The 23602-nt window shown below is 51.6% G+C and overlaps 1 protein-coding gene across 6 annotated transcripts; it reads right to left on the bottom strand.

Moving 5' to 3' along the window:
* Positions 1-2121: 2121 nt before the first annotated feature.
* Positions 2122-21887, bottom strand: LOC106731632 (coxsackievirus and adenovirus receptor homolog). 6 transcript variants are annotated; one of them, XR_012895632.1, is made up of 8 exons: positions 21635-21887; positions 19556-19631; positions 17682-18020; positions 12874-13143; positions 11151-11222; positions 8128-8175; positions 2741-6033; positions 2122-2703 (listed from the first exon to the last, which is right to left on the bottom strand). XR_012895632.1 is itself a non-coding variant. In XM_075896681.1 (7 exons), the coding sequence occupies exons 1-7, from the start codon at positions 21217-21219 to the stop codon at positions 5843-5845; spliced, it is 1017 nt and encodes a 338-aa protein (XP_075752796.1). In that variant the 5' UTR covers positions 21220-21346; the 3' UTR covers positions 2122-5842. The 6 variants fall into 6 exon arrangements, 2 of the variants coding, with proteins under 2 accessions (XP_075752796.1, XP_075752797.1); XR_012895631.1 differs by lacking the exon at positions 21635-21887 and adding an exon at positions 21199-21346; XM_075896681.1 differs by lacking the exon at positions 21635-21887 and adding an exon at positions 21199-21346 and having other exon boundaries at positions 2122-6033.
* Between the last annotated feature and the right edge of the window lie 1715 nt (positions 21888-23602).

Here is a 23602-nt window from a genome sequence, read left to right as displayed (position 1 = left end):
TGTGGCTTTCAGCTGAAAGAGGCTGCCCCGCGCTCCAGCTGATCGGCAGCTTCCCCTCTACACCTGCCCACGTGGAGCTTGGTGGCACCCTGGCTGAGCGCCATGGTCAGCTGGTCGGGCAGCCGCTTCTCTTCGCTCCAGCCCGGCTGCCCTGCGGTCAGTCCGGAGGGAGCATGGGACGGAGGCTTCCCTCCGTGGCTGATGTAGGGAACTTCCTGCCCCCAACCTTGTTCCCTCGTCTCTGCCCCAAATCTGTCCGTAGCCCTCCTGGCCCCTTGTTCCCTCTCCCTTGCCCCCCCACCCCGCTGCAGAAACCTGCCCCCCACCCTCTGCAGAAACTTGTCCCCCGGCACCCTGCCCCCCCTTGCAGAAACCAGTTCCCTCTGGCACCCTGTCTCCTACTGCAGACACCTGTCCCCCCCAGCACCCTGTCCCCTGCTGCAGAAACCTGTCCTGGCACCCTGCCCCCTCTCCTCTACCCCCACTGGCACCCTGTTCCCTGCCCCAGAACCCACTAGCACCCCTCCCCAGTACTGTGTCCCCTGCTCCCAAATGACTTTTCTATGGGTCAGTGACCCCTGACTCAAGGCAGGTTCCCTGCCATTATCATAAATAAAGACAATGCAGAAACTTTGTGTGTTTAACATAGTATTTTATTTAAAAATGAAGTCTGGCCAACAAACCCCCAGTTGCGGCCAAGCCCCAATCTGGCCACAACCACTCCTGCACTCCCCCTTCCCCAGACCCTAGATCTGAGCCTATCAAACACTAAACCCCCTGCCCTGAGCCCCTCTCATACCCCAACCCAAATTCCTGCACCCTCACATCCGCAAGCCTGTGGCTTGCTTACTACCCCAACACTGCCCAGCCTGGAGCCCCCCTCCCCGAGCCAGTGTCCCCTTCTCCACCTCCTCCTGCATCCAGATTTCCTCCCAGAGCTTGCACCTCTTACCCCTTCCCAAACCCAAATCCCTCATTCCCACCCCAGAGACTACACATCCTCTCTCAACACAGCAAGGGTCCAGCTAGACGGCAGGGCTGTGTCTAGACTGGTCAGTTTTTCCAGAAAATCAGCCGCTTTTCCAGAAAAACTTACCAGCTGTCTACACTGGCTGCTTGAATTTCCACAAAACACTGACTTCCTCCTACTTTTGCGCAAAAGGACCAGTGTAGACAGCTGAGATTTGTTTTGCACAAAAAAGCCCCGATCGTGAAAATGGCGATCGGGGCTTTTTTGCGCAAAAGCGCGTCTAGATTGACCACAGACGCTTTTCCACAAAAAAGTGCTTTTGCGGAAAAGTGTCCGTGCCAATCTAGACGCTCTTTTCCGAAAATGCTTTTAACAGAAACCTTTTCCGTTAAAAGCATTTCCGGAAAATCATGCCAGTCTAGACGTAGCCCAGGAGTTTTTCAGGATGCTGGAGATATCCCAGAAAAACTCTTCTGCATTCAGGGTTGCGTTTGTTCTTCCGCTTTTTTAGTGGAAGAGCAAACATGCTCTTTCGGTCACTCCTATATTACTCTTTCCACAAGGAATAAGGTGGCTTCCAAAAGAAGGGTTTTTTTCTGACATTTGGTCTAGTCTAGACAGGCCAAATGTTGGAAAAACCTCTTCCTACAGAAGAATGTTTTTTTAAAGCAGCAGTATAAGGACTGGGGATAGCAAGTGATGGAGAGGAGGAGAATAGAGAGGGCGGGGCTTCAAGGAAGGGGCGGGGCGGTAGATCTTGGCTTGGTCTGTCATTTAAAAAGTGACCTTGGGCGTACAAGGTTGGAGACCAGTGGTCTACATCATATATTTCGACTACATGAACCTCCCTATCGCAGCGCCACCTCCCCAGCCACGCCCCCCCCCCCTCCAGGTTTCCGTCAGGTGCCCAGCTAGAAAAGCAGAAAATACTGGACATTACACATGTCCAGTATTTTCTGAATTTTGTACTTGGCAGAAGGTGCAAAAAACGGACTGTCCAGTTGAATACCGGACACCTGGCAACCCTACTGGTGATGTTGGGGGGGTGCTTAAAGTGTCCACAGCCTTTTGGTCTTGGAGGAACTGGACGCAATACTCCAGCTGTGCCAAATAAAAGGGACTCATCAGTTCCCTAGACCTGCTGTCCATGCTCCTCCTAATCTACCCCAATATGCCGTTAGCCGTCTTGGCTACAGGGGCCCCCTGCTGGCTCCTCTCCAGCCTCTCATCCACCTTACTCCAGCTCGGGGGTTCAAGGCCAAGTCTGCCCTGCAAAATTCAGTCAACATCCTGCCCCCCGCAGAAATTGCACCAGCATTTGATGCCCATACTCTGCGCCTCCCGCCAGCAGCGACACCCTCACCGGGAGCGCTTCCGCCAATGGCCGCGGGGCCCGGCCAGCCAACAGCAGCGGCAGTACCGCCGCGTCTACGCCAGCTGGTCTCAACCTAGGGTCTGCAGACACCTTGCTGGTGGGCCAGCCCCCTGCCCCGTTGAGCTGGAGTACCAGCACTGGCTTCCTGTGGGGGTGGGGAGGGCAAAGCCCCAAGCCTCCCCGCCAGATCTGACTCGCAGGGAAGAAGTGAAGCTAGACGCAGCTCCATGCGCTACCATGCCTCTGGCTGGGAGACAGCAGCACATGGATGTGCTACCTGGAAGCTTTCCCTACTTCGCCCATTGGCCAGTGGCAGGGTACCTGGGAGCAGCGACAGGCTGTGCCTAGGACAGGGTACCTGGGCGCGGCGACAGGCTGTGCCTAGGACAGGGTACCTGGGAGCAGAAGGGCAGGTAAGTGCCCCCCCTTCCTTTGATTCCCATCCCCCTCATGTACCTCCCCACTGAGAACCTGAACCCCCATTCCTCTCAGACACCCTCCCCCAACACTGCACCCCCGTTCTGCTCCTGCCCCCTCCCTCCTGGCCAGACACCTTCCCCTCCTCCTGTTCCTGCCCACTCCCCCCAGCCACACACAACCTGAACCTTGCCCTTACCTCCCACCCAAATCCTGCACCATCCTCCCTAGGCCACTCACTGGCCGCCCTCTGCACACTGAGCCCTTAATTTTTGATCCTCTCCCAGAGCCTAGGGGAGTCCACAAAATCCACTAACCCCAGAAGAGTTCATCTGGAATATGGGAACCCCTGAACCTCAGTCCTCCCTCTCCCCTGGGGCTGGAGGGTTTGTCTCTTTGTTTCTCACTTGTATGGTCCCTCTCTGATTTTTCTGGAGGTCAGTGGCCCCTGACCCAAGAAAGGTGCCCCGCCCCTGCTATAAATAAAGGCCATGTTGAAATGTTTTGTGCTGGACATAAATTAATATTTTACTTTATTTAAAACTAGCAGAAATACTCAGCAGCGCCTGGGGAAAATATAGTAAAAGGTGTGATGAATGAACTACATCAATGGCATTAACATAGCACGTTTTATTGGAAATACTCTTCTCATATGTGACTGTAAGAAATGAACAGAGCTAGTACTCTTTCTGTTATCACAGGGAAAGGATCTAAACTGTAGTTGCAGTTTTTTGACACTTAAAAGAAGAGTCCAACAAATGCCTATGATCAGGTGCTACTGAAAGCTAATTAGTGGCCCAACTGGGGTTCTGGGGGAACCAATTTCGAGCTATAACCAATCCAGTGATTGACGTAAGGAAATCAGTAGTATCTGTGCAAAATGTGGTGTGTCTAGCTCTTACCGTTTCAGAGATATTTCGGGACAAACAAACAAACAAACGAACTTTCAGAAATACTTTAAGATAAAGTTTGGGAAACTAAGATGAAAAAAAGTTAAAGTGTGTAATCTGTTTAATATTTCCTTTCCTACTGGTTAAACTAAACTGTTCTCCCTAGCTGAGCACTAGCAAAATGGTTCAGGTGTAATTATATAATTAACAGTGAGTTTCCATTAGCAGCTGGTGGTCTACAGAAAGATTTGCATTGAGTCGGGTGGGCCACTGGCCAAAAAGTTTAAGTACCACTAGTCTATACCAGCATTTCTCAACCTTTTATTATAAAGTATACCTTTTTTAAAAAAAATTATAAGCAGCCGCAGTACCTATGGTTTTCAGACACACACAATATTTTTCCTACCAATGCAACACATTTGTTTAGATCACTTAATTGTAGCCGGGTGGCTGATGAAATTTTTGGGTGTAAAAAGTACAAAAATAATAAAACACTGTAAAACTTAAAACTGAAATTCAGAGAAAATTGAATTTTTGTTGTGTTGACGTACCCCCCAGACTTCATACCACTGGTTGAGAAACACTGGTCTATGCTGACACTGCGTTGACATATCTGCACCAAGCAAAGCTCTGGCACCTTTTTCACGGTCACTAATATGAATGTGCACAAGGACATCCGTAAGTGAATCATCACTCTCAGCTACGGCCGAAATAGCCTTTGCACGTGCCGCCCACCGAGAGTCAGAGACACATTTTGGTGCTATGGAATCGTGACCCGAGAATGATTGGAGTTCTGCCCATCGTTTCATAGAGGCAGAGGAGAAAGTAGATGGTTGTTAGACAACGGCAAAAAAACGTACTGCAGGCAGCCGCAGCACAGCCAACACAATTCGGTGATTGTCCGGCACATGGACTATAATTAGACTTATTTTTCTCTAGAGGTCTTTGCTGCATGCCATTATACTCTCCGGCCACGTTGACAACATCATCATCGGACTGACGGAAGTTGATTTTGCAAGCACTTTCACCGCTCTCCTGTTCTAACTCGAGGAACACGAAAGCCATCGCCATTCCAAAACCCGCTGCGATCCGTGTGTGACAGCTTCTGGGCAGCTGGCTTCAGGCCGTTTTGATAGAAATGACAGTTATTTCTACCGTATCCGAACAAGGTCTGCTTTGGAGTCTGTTTTCCCAGTCGTCTTTGTTAAGCCAGTTATGGAAAGCTTGAATGTAGCAAATGTTTTGTATTTCTAGGCCCTAAACTGTAGCTTAGTTAGCTTGTGTGTTAATCCAGCATTGGCCTCTACACCCCCCATCAATCTTCATCCGAACGGCCAGACGGGGTCAGACCAAAGGTCCATCCAGCCCAGTATCCTGTCTGCCCACAGTGGCCAGTACCAGGTGCCCCAGAGGGAGTGAACCGAACTGGGAATGATCAAGCGATCTCTCTCCTGCCATCCATCTCCACCCTCTGACAAAGAGGCTAGGGACCCCATTCCTTACCCATCCTTGCTAACAGCCATTAATGGACTTAACCTCCATTAATTTATCTAGTTCTCTTTTAAACCCTATTATAGTCCTAGCGTCACAACCTCCTCAGGCAAGGAGTTCCACAGGTTGACTATGCGCTGTGTGAAGAAGAACTTCCTTTTAAGTACCACTGGTCTACACCAACACTGCATTGACTGCAGCCCTGCTCCCAGCATGGATCAGCTCCCTGGCTCTCCCTGGCCACCCGGCTCAGCTCTCCAGCGCAGCTTGAGCCCCTTAGACAGGGTGGGGCCAGGTTGAATTCAGCTCACATGAAGGACGTTCCCCTCCTCTGCATCCCCACCTCCCTGACTCCTCATCACTGCATCCCACACCAGCACTTCCCCCCCCTCCTTCTGGTACTGGGGCAAGCCAGCCAAAAGCCCCCACCGACTTCTAATAAGGGGCCAACAGTCCCCTGGCCACCTCATGGCTGGAGAAACTAGCCAAGCACCCACAAGGCACATGCCAAACTTGCATCTGCAGAGCTGCCTCGGGTCCCGGCTCAGAGCCGTGTGGCCACAACCACAATGAAGACGCCGCCGTGGCCAGGTAAGCCAAACGCTTCTTAGCCCAAAGGGGAGAGATGGAAAAGCGAAAAAGCAAGGTGGGGAAGGAGAACGGGCCCAAGAAGGCGCGGCAGCAGGAACCGGGTGTTGCTCAGGGTGTGGCTGAAGCCGGTGTGGGTGACCGCATCCGTGCCCCATTCTGACTTCCCGAATCTGGAGGATGCTGGCCCAAGAGGGCCTCCGTGGGTTGCGGGATTCCAGGAAACGGTGACATTTGCACCCTGTCGTCCCCGTGTCCTCCTGCTCCAGCGGCACGGCCGCCCGGCAAAGAGCGCCTCAGAGCTTTAAAACAAACCACATGAAAACTAAAACATTCGGTCCGTGCTGACGACGCATTTCTAGCCTGTGGTGGCTCTTTGCCTGCCCATGGCTGCCCCAGAAGCCCTGCAGAGGTTTCACCCAGCGCGTCCCAGGCTCGTTGCTGCTCACGTCTGCTGCCAACAGCTGCCTGCGTTGGACCCAGTCCTGGCCTCTGCCCAGCAGCGCCTGTCTCCCCTTAACCTCATTCACAGCAAGCACAGCCCTGTCACAAAGCCAGAGACGCTAATTTCATTCCCCTCGGGCAACCCACGCCCTCTGGGTGTGGCACTTTGTGCCCTCCCAGCAGCACCCCGCCCCGCCAGCGATCACTGAGTCTGCGACAGCTTTGGGGCTTTTAGCTCCAGCGCTAGAGTGCCAGAGGTCCCAGGTTCGATCCCGCCCACCGACACACTTTGTCCGTTAGCACAGGAGTTCCCAACCTTTCTTATGCCATGGACCAGCAAACCCACTGACAAACTTTTGGCAGACTGGTAGCATTTCATTGGGCTATTCATTATACAAATAATGAATATGCAAATAAAATGTTACCATCTTCCTAGCCCCACTCCAGCCCCTTTCTCCCCAGTCCCAAACATCCTTTACTCACCCTTACAGCTCATGCCAACACCCTCTCGCCTCGTGACCCAAGACCTCTTCGCCCCCCACCCCACCCCCACAGAGCGAGGCTGCCCCCTGTAGGGAGCGTGGCTGTTACTGCCATGCAGAAAGGGGGAGCAGCCCTCCTCCCTGCCTGTGCCTCCCACTCCCTCTTCCTCCCATAAGACAACCGGCTCTGCATTCCCGCTCAAGCTCACCTCTTCCCCTGCTCCCCTCTCCCCAGTGTTTGAGGCTTGGGTGTATCCAACACCACTGCTCATCTGGCACAGGTATAAATCCAGGCAGAACGTTCCAGGCAGGGGAGAACCGGACCTCTCCCCCCACCTCCCACGCCAGCACAGGCCACTAGCAGATTTTGGAGCAAGGTTTTGATTTTTTCCCCCATATTCCGACCTTTCCCCAGCCATGATCAGACAGTGGATGTATTTATCTGGGAGCAGCAAGCATCTCTGAGCCACAGGCCACATGACAAAGGGTTTGTCGGTAGCAGGCAGTTATTCCAGAAGATGGTACGGCTTGAGTTTAGAGAACTACAGCGATCCTGGAATAACTCTCTGCCCGTGGATGCTCTTATTCCAAATTAAGAGCTGCCTTTTCCTGGTTTTGTGTCCTCCAGAAGTGGATCAAGATCAATTCAGGAATTCTTGAAGAAGGGTGTCCACACAGGGAGCTTTTCCAGAATAGTTTATTTAAGCAACAGTTATTCTGGTTCATTTCCCATTAAGAAAACCTCTCAAGAAGGGGTTAAAGCCTTAAGAAGCTAAATTGAGCCACTAACTTAACGGAATCCATCCGCATGCTTGTTACATCTCCCTGTAACAAGGAGCTTTTGTTCAGCGTAGACATTCCTACATCAACTACACAAATATTTTCTGGTTCTGATAAATGTTATTCAACCAGGTCAAAGCTTGCTGTACAGCAGAATTCCCCTTCAATCCCTTGTCCTCATAAAGAAAAAAATGGAAGGGACACCATCAATTTAAAGAGGGATCACCTGTTACTGGAGAGTTTGGGAGGGGCGGTTCCTCAACACACTATTGTCAATGTAACACAACGTCAGGGTACAAATCTGTTCCCAGTGTGATTTCTCAGTGTAACTGACCAAACTCTGCATCTAGCCAGTTTCACCATTTTCCTGTACAGTCAGCAGTTTGCACTGCCAGCCATCGGTGTGGGTCCATCACAGAGCAAGAGGTGAGGAAGAGAGTGTGAACAGAAAAAATGTGATTTAACCTCCTCCCATGCACACAGTTGGCAGGGGACTCAGCAAGAGCAGGAATGTTTAACCCAGCTTTTGGAATTGATCAGTTTTCCCAATTGATGCTTTTCCTTGAACGAATGTCTTGTTGTAGAACAAGGGAGGGGAAGAAATGCACAGAAAATGGGTCAGTTGCCAAAAAAACACCAGCCTCCCAAGCTAGCAAAGAGGTTATTTTAGCCTATTTAAGTCCAGCTTACCAGAGTCTTCAGAGAAACAGCGTTGAAAGAAACCTCTCTTGTATCCAACTAAAGAGAAAACAAACCAGAAGGAGGCATAAGTTTTCCTGAAAGTTGTCACTTGATCCATAGGCAGCACAAATTAAAAGGACTCCTCTTTCCGCTGCAGTTTGAAGTGGTGCAGGTGGAAAGAGGAGGAAGCATGGAAGAAAAGGAGCCAAACGCATCACTCGCTTACACTTGCAAAAAGGGGATCTGATTTTTGGGGGGCTCATATTTTTCCCGCATGAACCTGTTGATATTGTTGGTGAAACTTACCGAGCACTTTGCAGCCCCGCCACCTGCCCAGACCTCCAACTCCTCCTTAGACTTCAAACGGGCAAGAAATACTACAGCCCTGCAAGAGCAAACACGCACACGGACCCTCCCACACCACCAAGCTACACAGTGACTGAGCTCAACTCCACATGGAGGCCAAATTGGGGGCAGAAAGCGTATCGGGCTCCATGGCTTGAACCCGCGGGTAGCGTTTTCTGTCAGCTGCACTTTCCATCCTAGGAGTCCCCAGCAGTCCCTGAGTTGTCAGCTCTTGTGATTTTATCCTCAGTCTTGTGTTGTTAAGCCTGGACACTCGTTAATGGATTTAAAAGTAGCCCATTCTTCTACAAAGAAATGGCACCGCCAATTACAGAGAGAGGGCAGAACTGACAGTCACTTGCAAATGTGACACTGTTTCCTTGGGCTTGAACAAAGACATTAACTGGATGTTGCATTATAAAGATAGAAATGTAGCCGTGTTAGTTTGGTGTAGCTGAAACAAAAAACAGGACTATGTAGCACTTTAAAGACTAACAAGATGGTTTATTAGGTGATGAGCTTTCGTGGGCCAGACCCACTTCCTCAGATCAAATAGTGGAAGAAAATTGGCACGACCATATATACCAAAGGATACAATCAAAAAAATGAACACATATGAAAAGGACAAATCAAATTTCAGAACAGAAGGGGGATGGGGGTGTTCGGACAGTTCGGATGATTCTTTTTCAAGACCTTTTCACACCAGCCTTGAAAGAGAATCCTCCGAACTGTCTGTCATTCATGCTTAAATTCGACACTTTACGCCTCGGTCTAAACAAAGACATTAATTATCTTACTCATTACAAAGATAGCTTTCCCAATTACCAAAATGAACACATATGAAAAGGACAAATCAAATTTCAGAACATAAGGGGGATGGGGGGGAAGGTAAATGTCTGTGAGCTAATGATATTAGAGGTGATAATTGGGGAAGCTATCTTTGTAATGAGTAAGATAATTAATGTCTTTGTTTAGACCGAGGCGTAAAGTGTCGAATTTAAGCATGAATGACAGTTCGGAGGATTCTCTTTCAAGGCTGGTGTGAAAAGGTCTTGAAAAAGAATCATCCGAACTGTCCGAACCCCCCCCCCCCCCCCCCCCCCCATCGCCCTTCTGTTCTGAAATTTGATTTGTCCTTTTCATGTGTGTTCATTTTTTTGATTGTATCCTTTGGTATATATGGTTGTGACAATTTTCTTCCACTATTTGATCTGAGGAAGTGGGTCTGGCCCACGAAAGCTCATCATCTAATAAACCATCTTGTTAGTCTTTAAAGTGCTACATAGTCCTGTTTTTTGTTTCAGCTGCATTATAAAGGTAGCCTGCCCTGCATTTAACACTTCATTGTTACATCAAAAGCTAAGTGTAGGGCACTTCCAGCCCACTGAATTAGCTTCATTAGCACCCGTCCAACAATTGACAGGTCCTTTTTTGTTTTCTTCCCCTTCTTTTTCTGTTCTAAATTCAGGGTTACTGGTATCCCTCTCCAATACATCCGATAACGTGGGTTTTGCCCACAAAGGCTCATATTGCTACAGATATTTTTAGTTGTTTCTAAGGTGCCATGGGACAACTTGTTTTTAAATTATGGTTTTTCTTCGAACCCACTTCTGGAGTGGAGAATCGTAGCTTTCCAAACAAGCACAAATTTCTCTATCTTTGGCTGCCAAGAAAAGCCAGACAACAGGACGCAAAGCCAAGTCTCAAAACAAGATGTTAAAAAAAAAAAACACCCAAAATGAATCCCACATTAACGTGGATTGTTTCAAAACGGGCCGGATATCTCTGGATTTGACTCAGAGTTTTGAACTCTCGGTCATGCCACAACCTGTCGTCAGGCTTCCGCCCAGGAACACACTGAGTAGCTCTGGATGTCCTGGTGATCTCAGATGTGGGGCAGGGAAAACAGAACAGCTGGGATTGTGGCTAGGCCAGATGCCCGGTGCTAATGTAGCTTCAGCTTTACTTAAATCCTCTTGGCCACATTGTGCTGGCCATGCCCCCACCAGCTCCTGGGCAGAACTCCCATGGAAGGCCTGTGAGTAAAGACTGCCAGAGGAGGCCCCATAACCCTGGATCTGGGCACACAGGGGACTTTGTGTGAGGCCGCCTGCCCCCTGCCCTGACTCACAGAGGCCACCCCATGGGTCTAGCAGCCACAGCGGGAGAGGGAGACAGGACCTGTCAACAGCCCCCCTATGGGGGAATAAGCAGAGGGGATCAGCCTGCGGGGTTTCTTCCTGGAACAGCTGGGTGGGGGTGCTCTATGTGGCTGCTGCAGCTTCCCCAGACACAGGGGCTGCAGTAGTAGCTGTCCATTAGGCAGGGAATGGAAGTGGCAGGGCTGGAAGGCAGCTGGTGCCCTACCCACCTGCCCACAGGACAGGGGAGAGGCACCCTGAGCCCTCCAAGAGCAGCACCACGTTTGCTGCAAAGATCTGGCAAAGTCTCAGCCCCTTCTGCCCCTGCCAGGGTTTGGCCTCACGCACGTCACATACGAGTGGGCCAGGCGCCAGCCACGTTTCAGGGGGTGAGATCTGTCTGTGCCTAGATGACCTGCGGGGTCGTGTCTGGATCCCTTTCCCCATTTCTAGCTGGCAAGCCTCCCGGAACCGACCCGCCACGGGAGCTGCCGGCGGCAGAACGGCAAAGAGGAAGCCACAAAAGCAGAAAAGCCCACGACTTACCTATTGCCAGGATTGCGATCACCACCACCGCCACCACTGCCACGGCCACAGAGACAGCCAGGGTGGAAGGATCTGTGAAACAGGATGCAAAAACTGGGCCATTGCTAGTAGCAAGCACCATCTCCCCACCTCAGGCAAATCTTTGCAAGCTGTCGATAGAGACACTGGTATTAACGCAGGGTCTAGGACGGGTTTTGCCAGCCTCTCGGGCACCAGCTGCTCCCCTCCCTCAGCGCTCCATGTCAAGTCTGCCCAGGTGACTCTAGTTTGGGGTTGTCCAGAGACCGAAGTTGTGAATTCTTTACAGGAGAACCGGCTGGGAGAGTAACTGGCTACTCAGCTCCCAGCCAGGCTCCTCCACTGCTTCCGACCACCCCTCCTCATTGCTAAGGCCAGGCCCCGCTGCTAGCCCCAGGGGCTTCTGGGCGTCCACTCACGGCCCCACGGCCCCACACCACCTCCTCCTGCTGTGACCACACTTGAGCTTGCGCTGTGGAGTCCATCAGAGAAGAGGTGCCCAGAGCTGACAAACAGGCAGCGTGTGGAGCCCGGTAGAGAAGCCGCTGGTGTGGTCAGCAGTGGAGACCGAGGGAGGTACAGAAGGAGAAAGCAAAGGAATCCCAGAGGAAGCGGGAAGGCAGGGGCGTCCGTCCCCCTCCATCTGACCACACCATAGCCTAGTCCCAATGTCTCCCATCCTTCCCCCATCTCCAGCTTATCAACCCCTAACTCAGCACGTGCACACCCCCCTCTCCAGCGCGGTGGCTTGCAACTCCCAGAAAACCCACCCCACTCAAACCCCTGCGTGACCGGGGCACTCAGGTACCAGGAGGAGAAAAGTCGTGTGCCTGCTATGAATGGATTATTTCATCAATACCATACAGCAAAAGTTCAAGAGACACGAAGCCGTACCAAAAAAAACAATTCAAGAGAGCCAGGTGTTATTATAACTCCTTGCACACACGCCCCCAAAACACCCATATATGGCAAAATCCTGGAATAAATACAGTAAACTAAGCCAAGCAAAGCCAAAAGCCTAAAGCCACAGGTTGGGTTTCGGATGCTAAGAGTTAAATTTAGGCACCTAAAACCTTTAGCGATTTAATTTGTAAAAACAAAACGTCTTGCCAAGTGGTTTAAACTCCGTGGAAAATGTTGACTTTCCCTAAAAGAAGCGCCCCGGCCTGAGAGCCTTCCAGGCTGGCACCTGAGGGATGGGGAGAAATCGATTGGTCACTCGAGACCAGGTGTTTTTCTGAATGATCTGCACGAGGTCGGGGAGCCAACAGACACACCAAGGCCCTGGGCAAGGTGGGCGGGGCCTTGGGTGGCAGGGGCGGGGCCTTTGGGCAGCAAGCCTTCAGCACTGCTCAGAGCATGCTATGCCAGTCCCCGCCCTTAGAGCCACCTGGAGCACACCCTCCAGCGGCGATTTAAAGGGCCCAGTGCTCACAGCACTGCTGCTAGCCCAGGTATTTCTCAATCACCAGGCTCCAGGTCAGTTGTCCCCTTTGCCCCTCTGCACCCGCCATGGGCAGGCCTGGCTCTAGGAATTACTGGGGGGAAGTTTCAGGTGGTCAGACAAGATAATCACCTTCCCCCCTCTTCTCCCCCCCCCCCCACACATGCCACCCTCCCTTCCCCGCACCCAGAAATACCGCTGGGCTCATTGCAAATCAAGCCACACTCTCGTTTGCTGCGTTGCGTCGAAGCGCCCACTTACCGCGGGGGTCCACCTTCAGGGAGGCTTCGCTCCAGCTGACCAGGTTGCTGACCGTGCAGGTGTACTCCCCGCCGTCCGACGCGGCCGTGTCCTGGATACGCAACGTGCTGCCATTCTGACTCAACTGGAAGCGACCGTCCTCGGGGAGACTCCCGCCGTCCTTCTTCCACTGGTAGGCATCCACGCGCCCTCTCGACACCGCACAGACCAGCTCGGTGGTGGAGCCCACCAGGGAGGAGTCGCTCCTGAGTTCTGGCTGAGACAAGGGCTCTGGAAGAGGAAGCATTTCCAATTCCATGCAAGGCCTTTGGTTTTCAGAGCGCTCTGTTTACGGGGGGGGGTAGTATTTTTAGCATTGTGGGGGAGGGAGGAGTCTCTGTCCGTGACATACTGTTGTACCTACTCTTGGCAGTGTTCCCTAGTGCAGCAGGTCACAACCGGGGCTCTGCGGCTGAAACCCAGAGCCTGGACCCTGGCACCTTACATGGGGCAGGAGCCCTGAGCCCATGGGCAGAGGCAGGAGGCATGGGGGAAGTTGCCCTCCCCAAAAAAACTGCAGCTGAGCAGTCCTGGGACAGCTCCTCCTCTGCTCCCCAGCCCCTTCTCCAGCCGTGTCTGATGTGGGAAGCCAGCGTCTGGGAACGCAGAGCAGCTGCTGGGGCCACATGCCACTTTGGGGGAGAGGGGGGACTTTATATGCTGCTCCTGACCCCAGCACTATCCTCGCAGCATCCATTGGCCAGAAGCCAGCCAATGGGATGGGAGCTACCCCTCCCCCAGGAACACATGGTGCAGAGATGCACATGGCCTCAGCAGCCAGATGCTTTGAGTGGCAAGGGGGCGTGACAGGCAGCGAGCCCGCCTGAGGGTCCCGCTGGGCTGCTGGCTGGGAGCTGCCTACTACAGTAAATGCCTTTTGGTCCCAGCCTGCCCCTGGCATGCCAACCCCTCTTCCTTCCCGTCTCCCCCCCCCCCCCCGACTCCCTGCCCCAGGTCACAAACCAAACTCCTAACCCTCCACCTGCACTCCTGCCCCAGGTCATAACCCCCTCCTTCCTCCAACCCCCATCCCAGACCCCACACCTCCTCCTGCACCCCAATACCCAGAGCCCCTTCTGCATCTGACCTCCACCCAGACCCCACACCTCCTCCATTAGCATAGAAGAATGCAGCCCTCAGCCACTTAACACAATTTTGGAGTGGCCCCCTATAAAAAATGATTGCCTACCCCCAGCAAACACCCTGAGCTAACCCCTGCCTGCACCCAGCCCCTAGCTACCCCCTGCCCACACACAGCCCCTTGCTACCCCCCCACCCTGAGCTATTTTCAAACTTTAAGCTGCATCCCCCACCCTTGATTTATAACTTGTGGTTGCACCCCCCCCCCCCAAACTCCGACAGGTAGGTGGCCTGCTGAAGCAAATCAGGGGTTGCAGGTGACACTCCCTCCCTGAACCTCTGCCGGTCTCGGCTTCCCCCCAAAGTAGAAGTCAAACCATGCCTACACCAGAGGTCCCCTCACCCCCAGAGATTTTACAGCAGGGAGAGGGGGGGACAAAACGAAAAAGACTGAGAGCTCTTTTTAATCAAGTGTCACATTACCGAATTGGAGGGAAGCAGCCAGATCGCTGCTGCACCCCTAGGTGGGGGTGTTGGCCCCAGAAATCTGTATGAAAGGGAGCCATGTGGGGTATTGAATGGGAGCTTGTTGTTTTCTGATCCTGTGTACACTGTTTATGTGAGTATATAATGTCTGTGTGTGTAGATCTGTAATCTGTGTGGAAACTGAAGATTTCCCTGCATGTGGTTAAGCATTGGGCAGGGCCGAGCCTGTGGAGCCTGTGGACATGCTAATTACCTGTGGAACAATGGTTCTCAATGGGCCAAAGACACACCCAAAGAATGGGGGCTGTCCTGAGAGCAGCCAGCAGGGAACACAGAGAGGCTGAGGACCAGGTGACCTGTTGCATACCAGAAGAGGCCAGGAAGGAGGTATAAAGAGGCCATGTGGTCGATGCCATTTTGTTCTCAGCTCAGCACTTCATCCCAGAGGCAGCATTGCAGGGATTGAAGAGCCCGGAAGACCTGTGAACCCATCCTGATCGTAGGATGTGCAATAAGAACTTTTAAACCAGCAGCTGCAACATCTCTGCTAGAGCCTGCATCGAGAACTGGGAGATTCGGTGCATGTAACGTACTGTACTTTAATAACCTTACTCTCAGGCTTTTCTTTCTTGTAATAATAAACCTTTAGATATAGATTCTAAAGGATTGGCCCAGCGTGATTTGTGGGCAAGGTCCAGAGGGTAAATTGACCAGGGATCTGTGGCTGGTTTCTTGGAACCGGACAGAACTTGTTCGGGGTAGGTGGGATTGGGTGCTAGGACCCCCCACCTGTGTATAGGCCCGGGGCCATCTGGGGCACGGATATTGCTGGGGTGTCGGAGGGGTTTTGCTCGGGAGGCTTCAGGCAGGCAGCTGAAGCGCTCTGTGAGACTGGTTTGTGGCCTGTGTGGAAAGGTCACCAGTCGGGGGCTGTAAGAAGCCCCGGATTCGAGCAATTTGCCCTGAGCGGACGCCCTCAGCTGTGCCCAGACATGGCCCGGTCCGTCACATCAAGGCACCAGAATGGGGTGGGGAGGTGCAAGAGCTCATGGCCTCTCCTATTTTATCAGCTGCAAGGGGTGGGGAAGGACAGAGACACAGTTCAGGTGCTACTGGGAACCCCTCCCCCCCCCCCACATACATCCATTGAGACATTCTGTCACTCCTGGTTTTAACATGGCACTGTTTCAAACAGCATCAGCGTCACAGAACCGTTGATGGGCACATGAAACGCCTGCCGGCTGGGTTTGTTTTTTTTACATCAGGGTATTTTATCAGTTAAAATTGAGAATCAGAAATCCTAAGTATGCCAGTATTTTGTTCCTAGAAGCCAAAACCATAGACATAGCTTAAAGCATTTCTTCAAATATCACTTGGGAATCAGCAGCTATTTTGATCACAAAGAAAGAAAGAAATTAAATTGCCCCAGGTGGCTCATAAAATGTACTGAGTCAACTTTCGGTATCATTACATGAGAGATCCTGCATATAAGACTGAAGACCTCACTGAAACCAAAGGCCCAGGACAGCCCTTAAAGCATAATAAATCCTTTAGCAATGTTCACTTGGTTTGCTTACACACCATTAGTATGCAGAATTACTCAAATGCCTGGAATGTGGAAAGTTACTTGTTGCTCTTAAGGCACTAAAGTTCACAGCCAAGTAGTTATCAATGGAGCTAGCTACAAATAGCACAAAGTACAGAGTTCCATGTTCTTGACCGAAAGTCATTTCAGCTTTAGAGCACACAAAGGGAACAAAGTCCCGAGATGCACAGCTCTCCTGCTCAAACTCGCTGTTCTGTTCCCCCTCTGCCAATGCAAGGCCTTTAGTACTGGTCCACAAGAGTTTGACCCTAACATGCCTGTAGACTAGTGCTAATACCCGGCCCCTTTCCTTCAATTCAACACGCAGGATAAGAGAACAATCCTATTCTTGTTCAGTTATGGCACTAAGCCATATGGTTTATTTTACTTGCTTCAAGTCCATTTCAATGGGTGTCCGATGTCTTGCTGAAGAACTTTTAACAAAGGAGCAATTACTACAACTAGCAGTTCTCCAGTGACTTTCACACACTATGGGTATGTCTACACTAGCCCCCTAGCTCAAACTAGGGAGGCTAATGAGGGCGACCGAAATTGCAAATGAAGTGCAGGATTTAAATATCCCGTGCTTCATTAGCATGTTCCCGGGCGGTCGCCATTTTGGAAATTGACTAGCCCAGAATAACTGCCCGCATCTACACGTGGCAGTGAAACGGGAGTTCAAAGTAAAGCCCTAACTCGAATTAGCTGTTATTCCTCCTGGAATGAGGTTTAACAGCTAATTTGAATTAAAGGCTTTACTTCGAACTCCCATTTCACTGCCGCGTGTAGACGCAGGCAGTAATTCCGGGCTAGTCAATTTCCAAAATGGCGACCGCCCGGGAACATGCGAATGAAGCATGGGATATTTAAATCCCGCGCTTCGTTTGCAATTTTGGTCGCCCTCTTTAGCCTCCCTAGTTCGAGAGAGGGGGCTAGTATAGACATACCCTACGACTGACAATGTGTTAGTCAGTATGGATTTGTGCTATTGCTTGTTAAGATGCTGGTTTCATTCATAAAGTGGCTCCTTGCATTATTGCTCTGTCATTGGTCATATAAAAGCCAATACAATTAATAAGTCCTGCTAATTACTCTGCTTCAAAAAGCTGAAGAGAAAGGTATTTGTCGCTAATGCCATTAAAAAATAGTGTAACATTTCTGCCAAAAATTCCCACCCCCAAATTAGCACAATAGCACTTTGCAACACTGGGTGGTGCTACTTACAAAAAAAAAACATATTTGTATTTATAAATAATATTTTCCAAACTTTAGCTGTGCAAACAAAAGAACTCCCGTCTTGAAAGCCAAATCCGATGGACACAGACCGTCGGGATATGAAATAAATCATTGTGCAGCCAGACAAAGCAAGGTGCAGAGCCTTGGTTGGAGGGAAATTCCCTATCAAAATCAGAAAGGTAACTCCCATTCCTTATGAGTCACTTCTTGATTGCTAAGCAACTACACATACCAACAGATCTCCTTGAGTAAGTGGAATGTAAAGTGACAGAGCTAGATTGCTGCTGCCTTTTCCTTGGGACAGGCGATCTATTTCAATGGTTAAATAAAAATTAGTATAGAAATAAAGAAAGTCACCAAAACTATCATGTGTGGCACTTACCAATAACTTCCAGAAGGAACCACTTAGATTCTTGGGAGTTGGTTCTAAATTGGTACATTCCTTCATCTTCCAACTGCAATTTTATTTGCAGAGTCCAGTTGGTTTTGCTGAAGTTAACTCTCCCTGCATAGGAATGATACAGATCCACCTTTGATTGTTCCTTAAAATACACTATGATGGACAGACTTGGGCTGTCAGCATTTCTGTAGGTCCAATGTACAACCTCAGGACTGTCATTCAGATCTGGCGGATAGAACACCACTGTGCAGCCTGCAGCAGAAGTCAGCTGGTCAGATGTCAGTGTGAGATTGGCATTGTAACACGGAGACAGTGTCTGTGCTGAAAGACAGAAATACAGCATATTTCAGAGCAGTTGTGGTTCTGCATGATCTTCTATTAAGTCCCATTGACTTGATTAGCCAGCTGCTTCTGACCCCACACAGGTCTGAGGGCTGGCAGCCCCATCCAGGGGCCCAGAGAGGCAGGAGCCCTTCTGGATACCAGTTAACCGCTATCCGTTCACATCCCTAGCTGAGATTGGAGTGAATTGCAGCTTTAGGTCCACTGGCAATTGGGAAAAAATTCATTTCTGGTTATCCAAATGCAGCATATTTCAAAATATTTTGTGAATCAAAAGCTGGGGTTTTCTGTATTCACAAAAATGAAACACGGCTGTGACCCCAACCATTTTAATTTCGGGGAAGCTCTCAAATTCCTTTGTACAAGGCTAGATCCCATTCAGGTGGGGGAAACACTCACACCAGGACCAGGAAAATCCAAAATTCCTTTCTCTAAGTAAATCCAAATCTTCTGATAAAGAAATCATGATTTAAAAAGCATCTTGTGAGACATCATTAAAGGGGACAGCAGCTGATACTTGCTAGACACCAGTGTTCAACTTCAGCTTTAAAAGGCCTAGTGCTTGTTGCTGCCTGGGTAAGCTCTCTCCCCAAAAACAAATCAAGGAGTCTAGCACGTGTGCTTTGTGTGCCCCGTACAGGCCACAAGACAGATGAGTATATGTAGATGCTCCCTGGTGTCCCCAATACTGGAACTATCCAGGAGAGATTTAAATGCTGCCCAAATGATCAGCAGAACACCCACAACATGTGTTTCTACTGGTGGTGCACATCCACACAGGTCTCAGCGCACATAACAAAATTTATTCTGCACACAAATGGAAACAATTAGCGAGAACAATTGGCTTTATGGCCCAGCTGCTCAACTGCTGTAAACTGGCACCTGTCTATGCAGTTTCTCAGCTGAAGTGCACTGTTCAATTGTTTCTCAGCACACAGTTAGTTGGAGACCTTCCTGGAAAGCATGTTGCAAAATGCCTTAACTTGAAGGATTTATTTAAATACCTTCCCTGAAAGTCAGGACATTCCATTGTTACAAAATCCATACCCCGTGGAACTTGGCCGCATACCATATACCCTCTCAACAATCCACTTCAGCTACTACGTCATGGGGCCCCATTCTGCAGCAAAATCCCTGCAACATCCCATTGGCTTCACCAAATCAGCCCCAGTTGTTAAAGGATCCCTTCAACATTGCTGTTGAAGCCTGGCTTACATTCTCAAGCTACTAGTGATTTAGGCACCTATCCTAAGACTTCAGTCACCACTTGCCTTCCAAAAAGCAGATCCTCTTAAAGCATCTCCTGTTGAGCACTTATGGTCAGAAATACCCAAAAAGATCAATTGATTTTGAAGCGTTAGGGTCTTATCTTTAGAATTTCCTGACGGTGCTTCTATTCTCAACCCAAACAGGGCACTGAACAAGTATTGTGATGTGGCATAATGCAGTAGTTTTCAATCACTGGTAGGCAGTCTTTTTCTGGATGCATGTCAACAGCTTAAATTAGTTTTTACCTGTCACGTGCATGCAGCTTGCTGTTGGAATTACCTGGACCCAGATGAACACAGTGAGGAAAAAACAAACCAGCAGCTATGAGGAAAGGAAAAAAAGGAGAAAAAAGAAATTAAAAAAAGAAAAATTAGCATCTAAAGCAAGAATGGGGAGGAGAAAGGGAGTGGGCAAAACAGCTTTCCCTGCCTTACAGAGAAAGTAACCCAGCAGCAGCCGGCACACACTCTGGTGTCACTGTCACACACCCAGTCTGTGCCACACTGTCCCTGTGCCATACCAGGGATGTTAAAATACGGTTAATTGACTGGAAATTCCATCGACTACTCAACTAGCCAAGTGGGCCAGCGGGAAGCCCCACTGACTCCGGACTGCAGGCCGGTGCCTGCTTTGAAATGTACACGAGTCCCCAGCAGGTGCTCTTGTGTATTTCAAAGCCATGGAGCCTGGGGCCAGGCAGAGGCCTCCCCAGCTGACTCCAGGTTCCACGGGGGCTGTAGAGGTGGCATTTGAAACGGACAGTGCTGCAGGGCTGATCCCTAGCTCAGCTGTGCAGTGCTGCTGCTTTGAATGACCCTTCCTCACTTTTCCTGCCTCCATCTCATGGTGGGGTGGGTGGAATTGACTAGTCCTTAACATCCTTATGCCATGTGGCCAGTAGACTGTGGCTAGTTCACTCTAGTGCCCGCTGTTTCAGAGCTGTTTGGACACCCCAGCAATGAAGTTTCACTTCCCTCTTGAAATCCTGGAAGATTAGCCAGGTCCTAACCTGACTGCCAAAGCCACATTCAACTTAGCATTGTGTGGGTGTGCAAAAGTACATTTCTTTGTACTGCAGGGGCACATAACTCACACGCCCTCCGAAACCTCTCCGCCTGACTCGCTGATGCAATCAAACAGGCTTCGGGGCAAAACTCGCCTCCTGAAACTTTCACAGAAAGTTCGATGGCAGCTAATACACATGGCAGAAAATGTGGACCAGCCACTCGTGTTACAAACCCGCAACGTGCATTGCCTCCTTTCAGAGCACCTCCCTTTCTAGCCTTTGGGCCCAAGCCCCGCTGATGCTTAAATAAACGCTTGTTTGCGTGCTGCACTCCAGGCACACAGGGCACACCAGTTTGGGGAAGGGGATGTCAGAAAATGAGAGGGCTGCCAGAGGGGGTGGCGATTGCGTGTGAAGCCAGTTGCAGCTGGTTCTGTTCTCCAGCACATGCTCAAGTACCAGACTTGTGTGAACTCCGCTGCTGAGAGGACTGGGGGGGTCCTACTACCCGGAATGCGGCTCCCTAGGGCGGTGCTTGATGAAGGTACCGCTGGTGGTAAGCGATCCAGAATTCTGCCCGGTGTCTCGGAGCTGCGAGGCGCGTCTGGGAAGGGGCGCGCCCGCGGAAACCGCTTTGCCCCGCAGCCGGTGCACCGAGCTCCAGGAGGCCGGAGGCTCTCGCACGTTGCGTTCCGGGGCCCCCATTGCCCGGGGGGCGGTGGCTGCATCGCTCGGCGCCAGGCTGGTTCCGCCACCTCCAAGCGGAGATCTGCGCCCAAGTCGGAGACGCGCTGCTCCCCGGGGACGCCACCGACCTGCACCCGGCCGGGGCAGGCTCTGCCTGGCCGCGATCGCATTGGACAAGGGGGGGGGGGGGCTCACCTGGGCTCCAGGACGCACCATGACGCCGCCAGACCGCGCTGCGCTCGGCGCCCTGCCCACCTGCACCCGCCGGTGGCCGCTCCCTAGCGCGGAGCGCAGCTGGGCGCTGCCCCTTGTGTCCGGCCAAGGGCGTTAACGCGCAAGGAGGCGCGTCCGAGCGCCGTGGCCTTAAGCCGTTCCCGGCGGGGGGCGTGGGACTGCCCCGCCGGGACACAGAGCCCCGGGCAGCCGCTCGAGCCTGGCCCGGGTCTGAGCCCCCTGGCAGGTCGCTCCAGCAAAGGACACCGGCCTTGTGCCCCCCACGTCCCTCTCGCTGCAGGGGTGTGTTCGGCTAAGCCCGGCGGAAGGGAACGGGGTCTGAGCCCCTCCCCTCGCGTAGGGTTACCCCAGGCCTGGGCAACGGGTGGGGGAGGGAGCGACCCTTTGCACCACAAACCTGCAGTCCTCACTCCAGCCTGGCCCCCAGCAGCGGCGGAGGGCGGGGTCGCTCGGTTCCCAGCAGGTACTTCAGTTCGCCTGTGGTTGCCTTCCCCTCGGCCGCTTTTATCTCCCCTCCGCTGCGCTCCTGCTGCCCCACAGCACCCAGACAATCCCGGGACCCCTCCCTGAGCCACAGAGCTGAGGTAGAGGCCCAGGCTCCCTGTGCAATGAAGGGGGAGGAGCAGGCCCATCGGAGAGCTGTGCACAAAAGCCAGCCTGCTAGGCAGCCCCCTGCTACGCGCATGGGAGGTGCTGCTGTGAGAAAGCATCTCCCGGCTTAGTCCAGATCGGGAAGGGCACTAGTTCTGCTGAATGGGGACCCCGCTCCTGGCTCAGGTGCTGGCCTTACTGACCAGACAACCAGAGAAGGGGCCCACTTAAGACCTTGTGGTGCAATGGTTAGAGCACTTGCAGCTGTGGGACATCCAAGTTTCTCCCTCTACTAGGGGACAGGCTGACGGTTTGGGCACATGCAGGTTGCAGAGGGAATGTTGTGACCCTCTGGCTGTGTCTACATTGGCGCGATCTTGCACCAAAGCGGCCACTTTTGCGCAAAAACATGCTGGCTGTCTACACTGACGGAGTCCTTGCGCAAGTAAACTGACGTTCTAATGTGTGAAATCAGTGCATCTTGCGCAAGAGCTATGATGCTCCCACTCAGGAATAAGCCCTCTTGTGCAACTGTTCTAGCGCAAGAGGCCAGTGTAGACAGGCAACATGAATTTCTTGCGCAAGAAAGCCCAGTGGCTAAAATGGCCATCAGAGCTTTCTTGCACAAGAGAGCGTCTCCACTGGCATGGATGCTCTTGCACAAAAGCACATCTCTTGTGCAAAGGCACATGCCAGTGTAGACGCTGTCTTGTGCAAATACTTTAATGCAAGAACTCTTGTGTTAGAGTATTTGCGCAAGATCATGCCAATGTAGACGTAGCCATAGTGTGTGGAGAAAAGCTTAAGCAGCCCAGTAGCTTTGAGGATTCCACCCCCGTTGATTTAGCTAGAAACTTTAGTCACTTTTTAAAATGGGACCATGCTGTTGAAATCTCCAACCCCATTTGTAGGGCTGGACGGAGGCATGGGTGAGCCGGACAGCTGCCCAGGGCGCCAACCAATGAGGGGCGCCTGATGGCAGCTATAAGGGTGTGCGGCATCCCTTACAGCTGCCATCAGGCGCCGTGCGCCCGGCTCCCGCAGTGCTGGCCCCACGGTGCCGGCCAGCAGCGCCCTTTCCCCCTATGGCCAGTGCACGCACTGGGCCAGGCTGGGCAGCGCATGTGCTGTGCGCCCCGGGGGCAGGCCTTGGGCTGCGTGCCAGAGGCCGTGGCCAGCGCGCACATGCGCCCCGAGGGCGATCCCAAGCATGCACTGTGTGCCATGGGGTGGCGCCGCGCACCCGGGCCCAGCGCACCAAAAGGGCTCAGGCCAGCCCTGCCCATATGAACTGACTTTCCCCCTGCCCTGCCCACCAAAGATTTTAAAACCATGGGTTAATTTTTGCCCAGGGAAATGGTAGGATCTCATTTCCTTGCAGATGTGTAGTTAAGTGATACAAGCAGTTCCCGTTGTGCATTGAGGGTACACAGCCGGAGTACATCTGGCAGATTCTCTGCTTCTGATACTAGCTAGAAGAATGTGTGACTGGAAAACAGTCATCCAGTTCAGGAAGACTGAGACAAGGGCTTTGAGGAGGCGGAGGAGACATAAAGCAATCTCACTAACTGGAAAAAGACCAGTGACAGGACCTTAAGTAACTGTTCATGCTGCAGTGCAAAGTGCGGGGGATGAACTGGAGAATAGGATGGAATGATTTGGAGGTTGGAATGAAGAACAGGCACATATTCCACAGCTTCTCTGAAGAGAATAAAGCCTAACAAAGTACGTAGAGAGATTGTGGAATCTCCATCCCTGGAGATGTTTAAGAGCA

The sequence above is a fragment of the Pelodiscus sinensis genome, chromosome 13 (genome assembly GCF_049634645.1).
Source record: "Pelodiscus sinensis isolate JC-2024 chromosome 13, ASM4963464v1, whole genome shotgun sequence".
Taxonomy (NCBI): domain Eukaryota; kingdom Metazoa; phylum Chordata; order Testudines; family Trionychidae; genus Pelodiscus; species Pelodiscus sinensis.
Note: the sequence above shows the minus strand (reverse complement) of the source record. Positions and strands in the feature narration are given on the sequence as shown.

Bases quoted from the DNA above. Each gene is read 5' to 3' on its own strand.
- LOC106731632 (XM_075896681.1), bottom strand. From the start codon at position 21,219: ATGGTGCGTCCTGGAGCCCAG. The intron at 19,632-21,198 runs GTGAGCCCCCCC...CTTTCCTCATAG, and splicing joins TGGTGCGTCCTGGAGCCCAG to CTGCTGGTTTGTTTTTTCCT. The intron at 11,223-12,873 runs GTAAGTGGGCGC...CCTGTTTCACAG, and splicing joins CCTGAAGGTGGACCCCCGCG to ATCCTTCCACCCTGGCTGTC.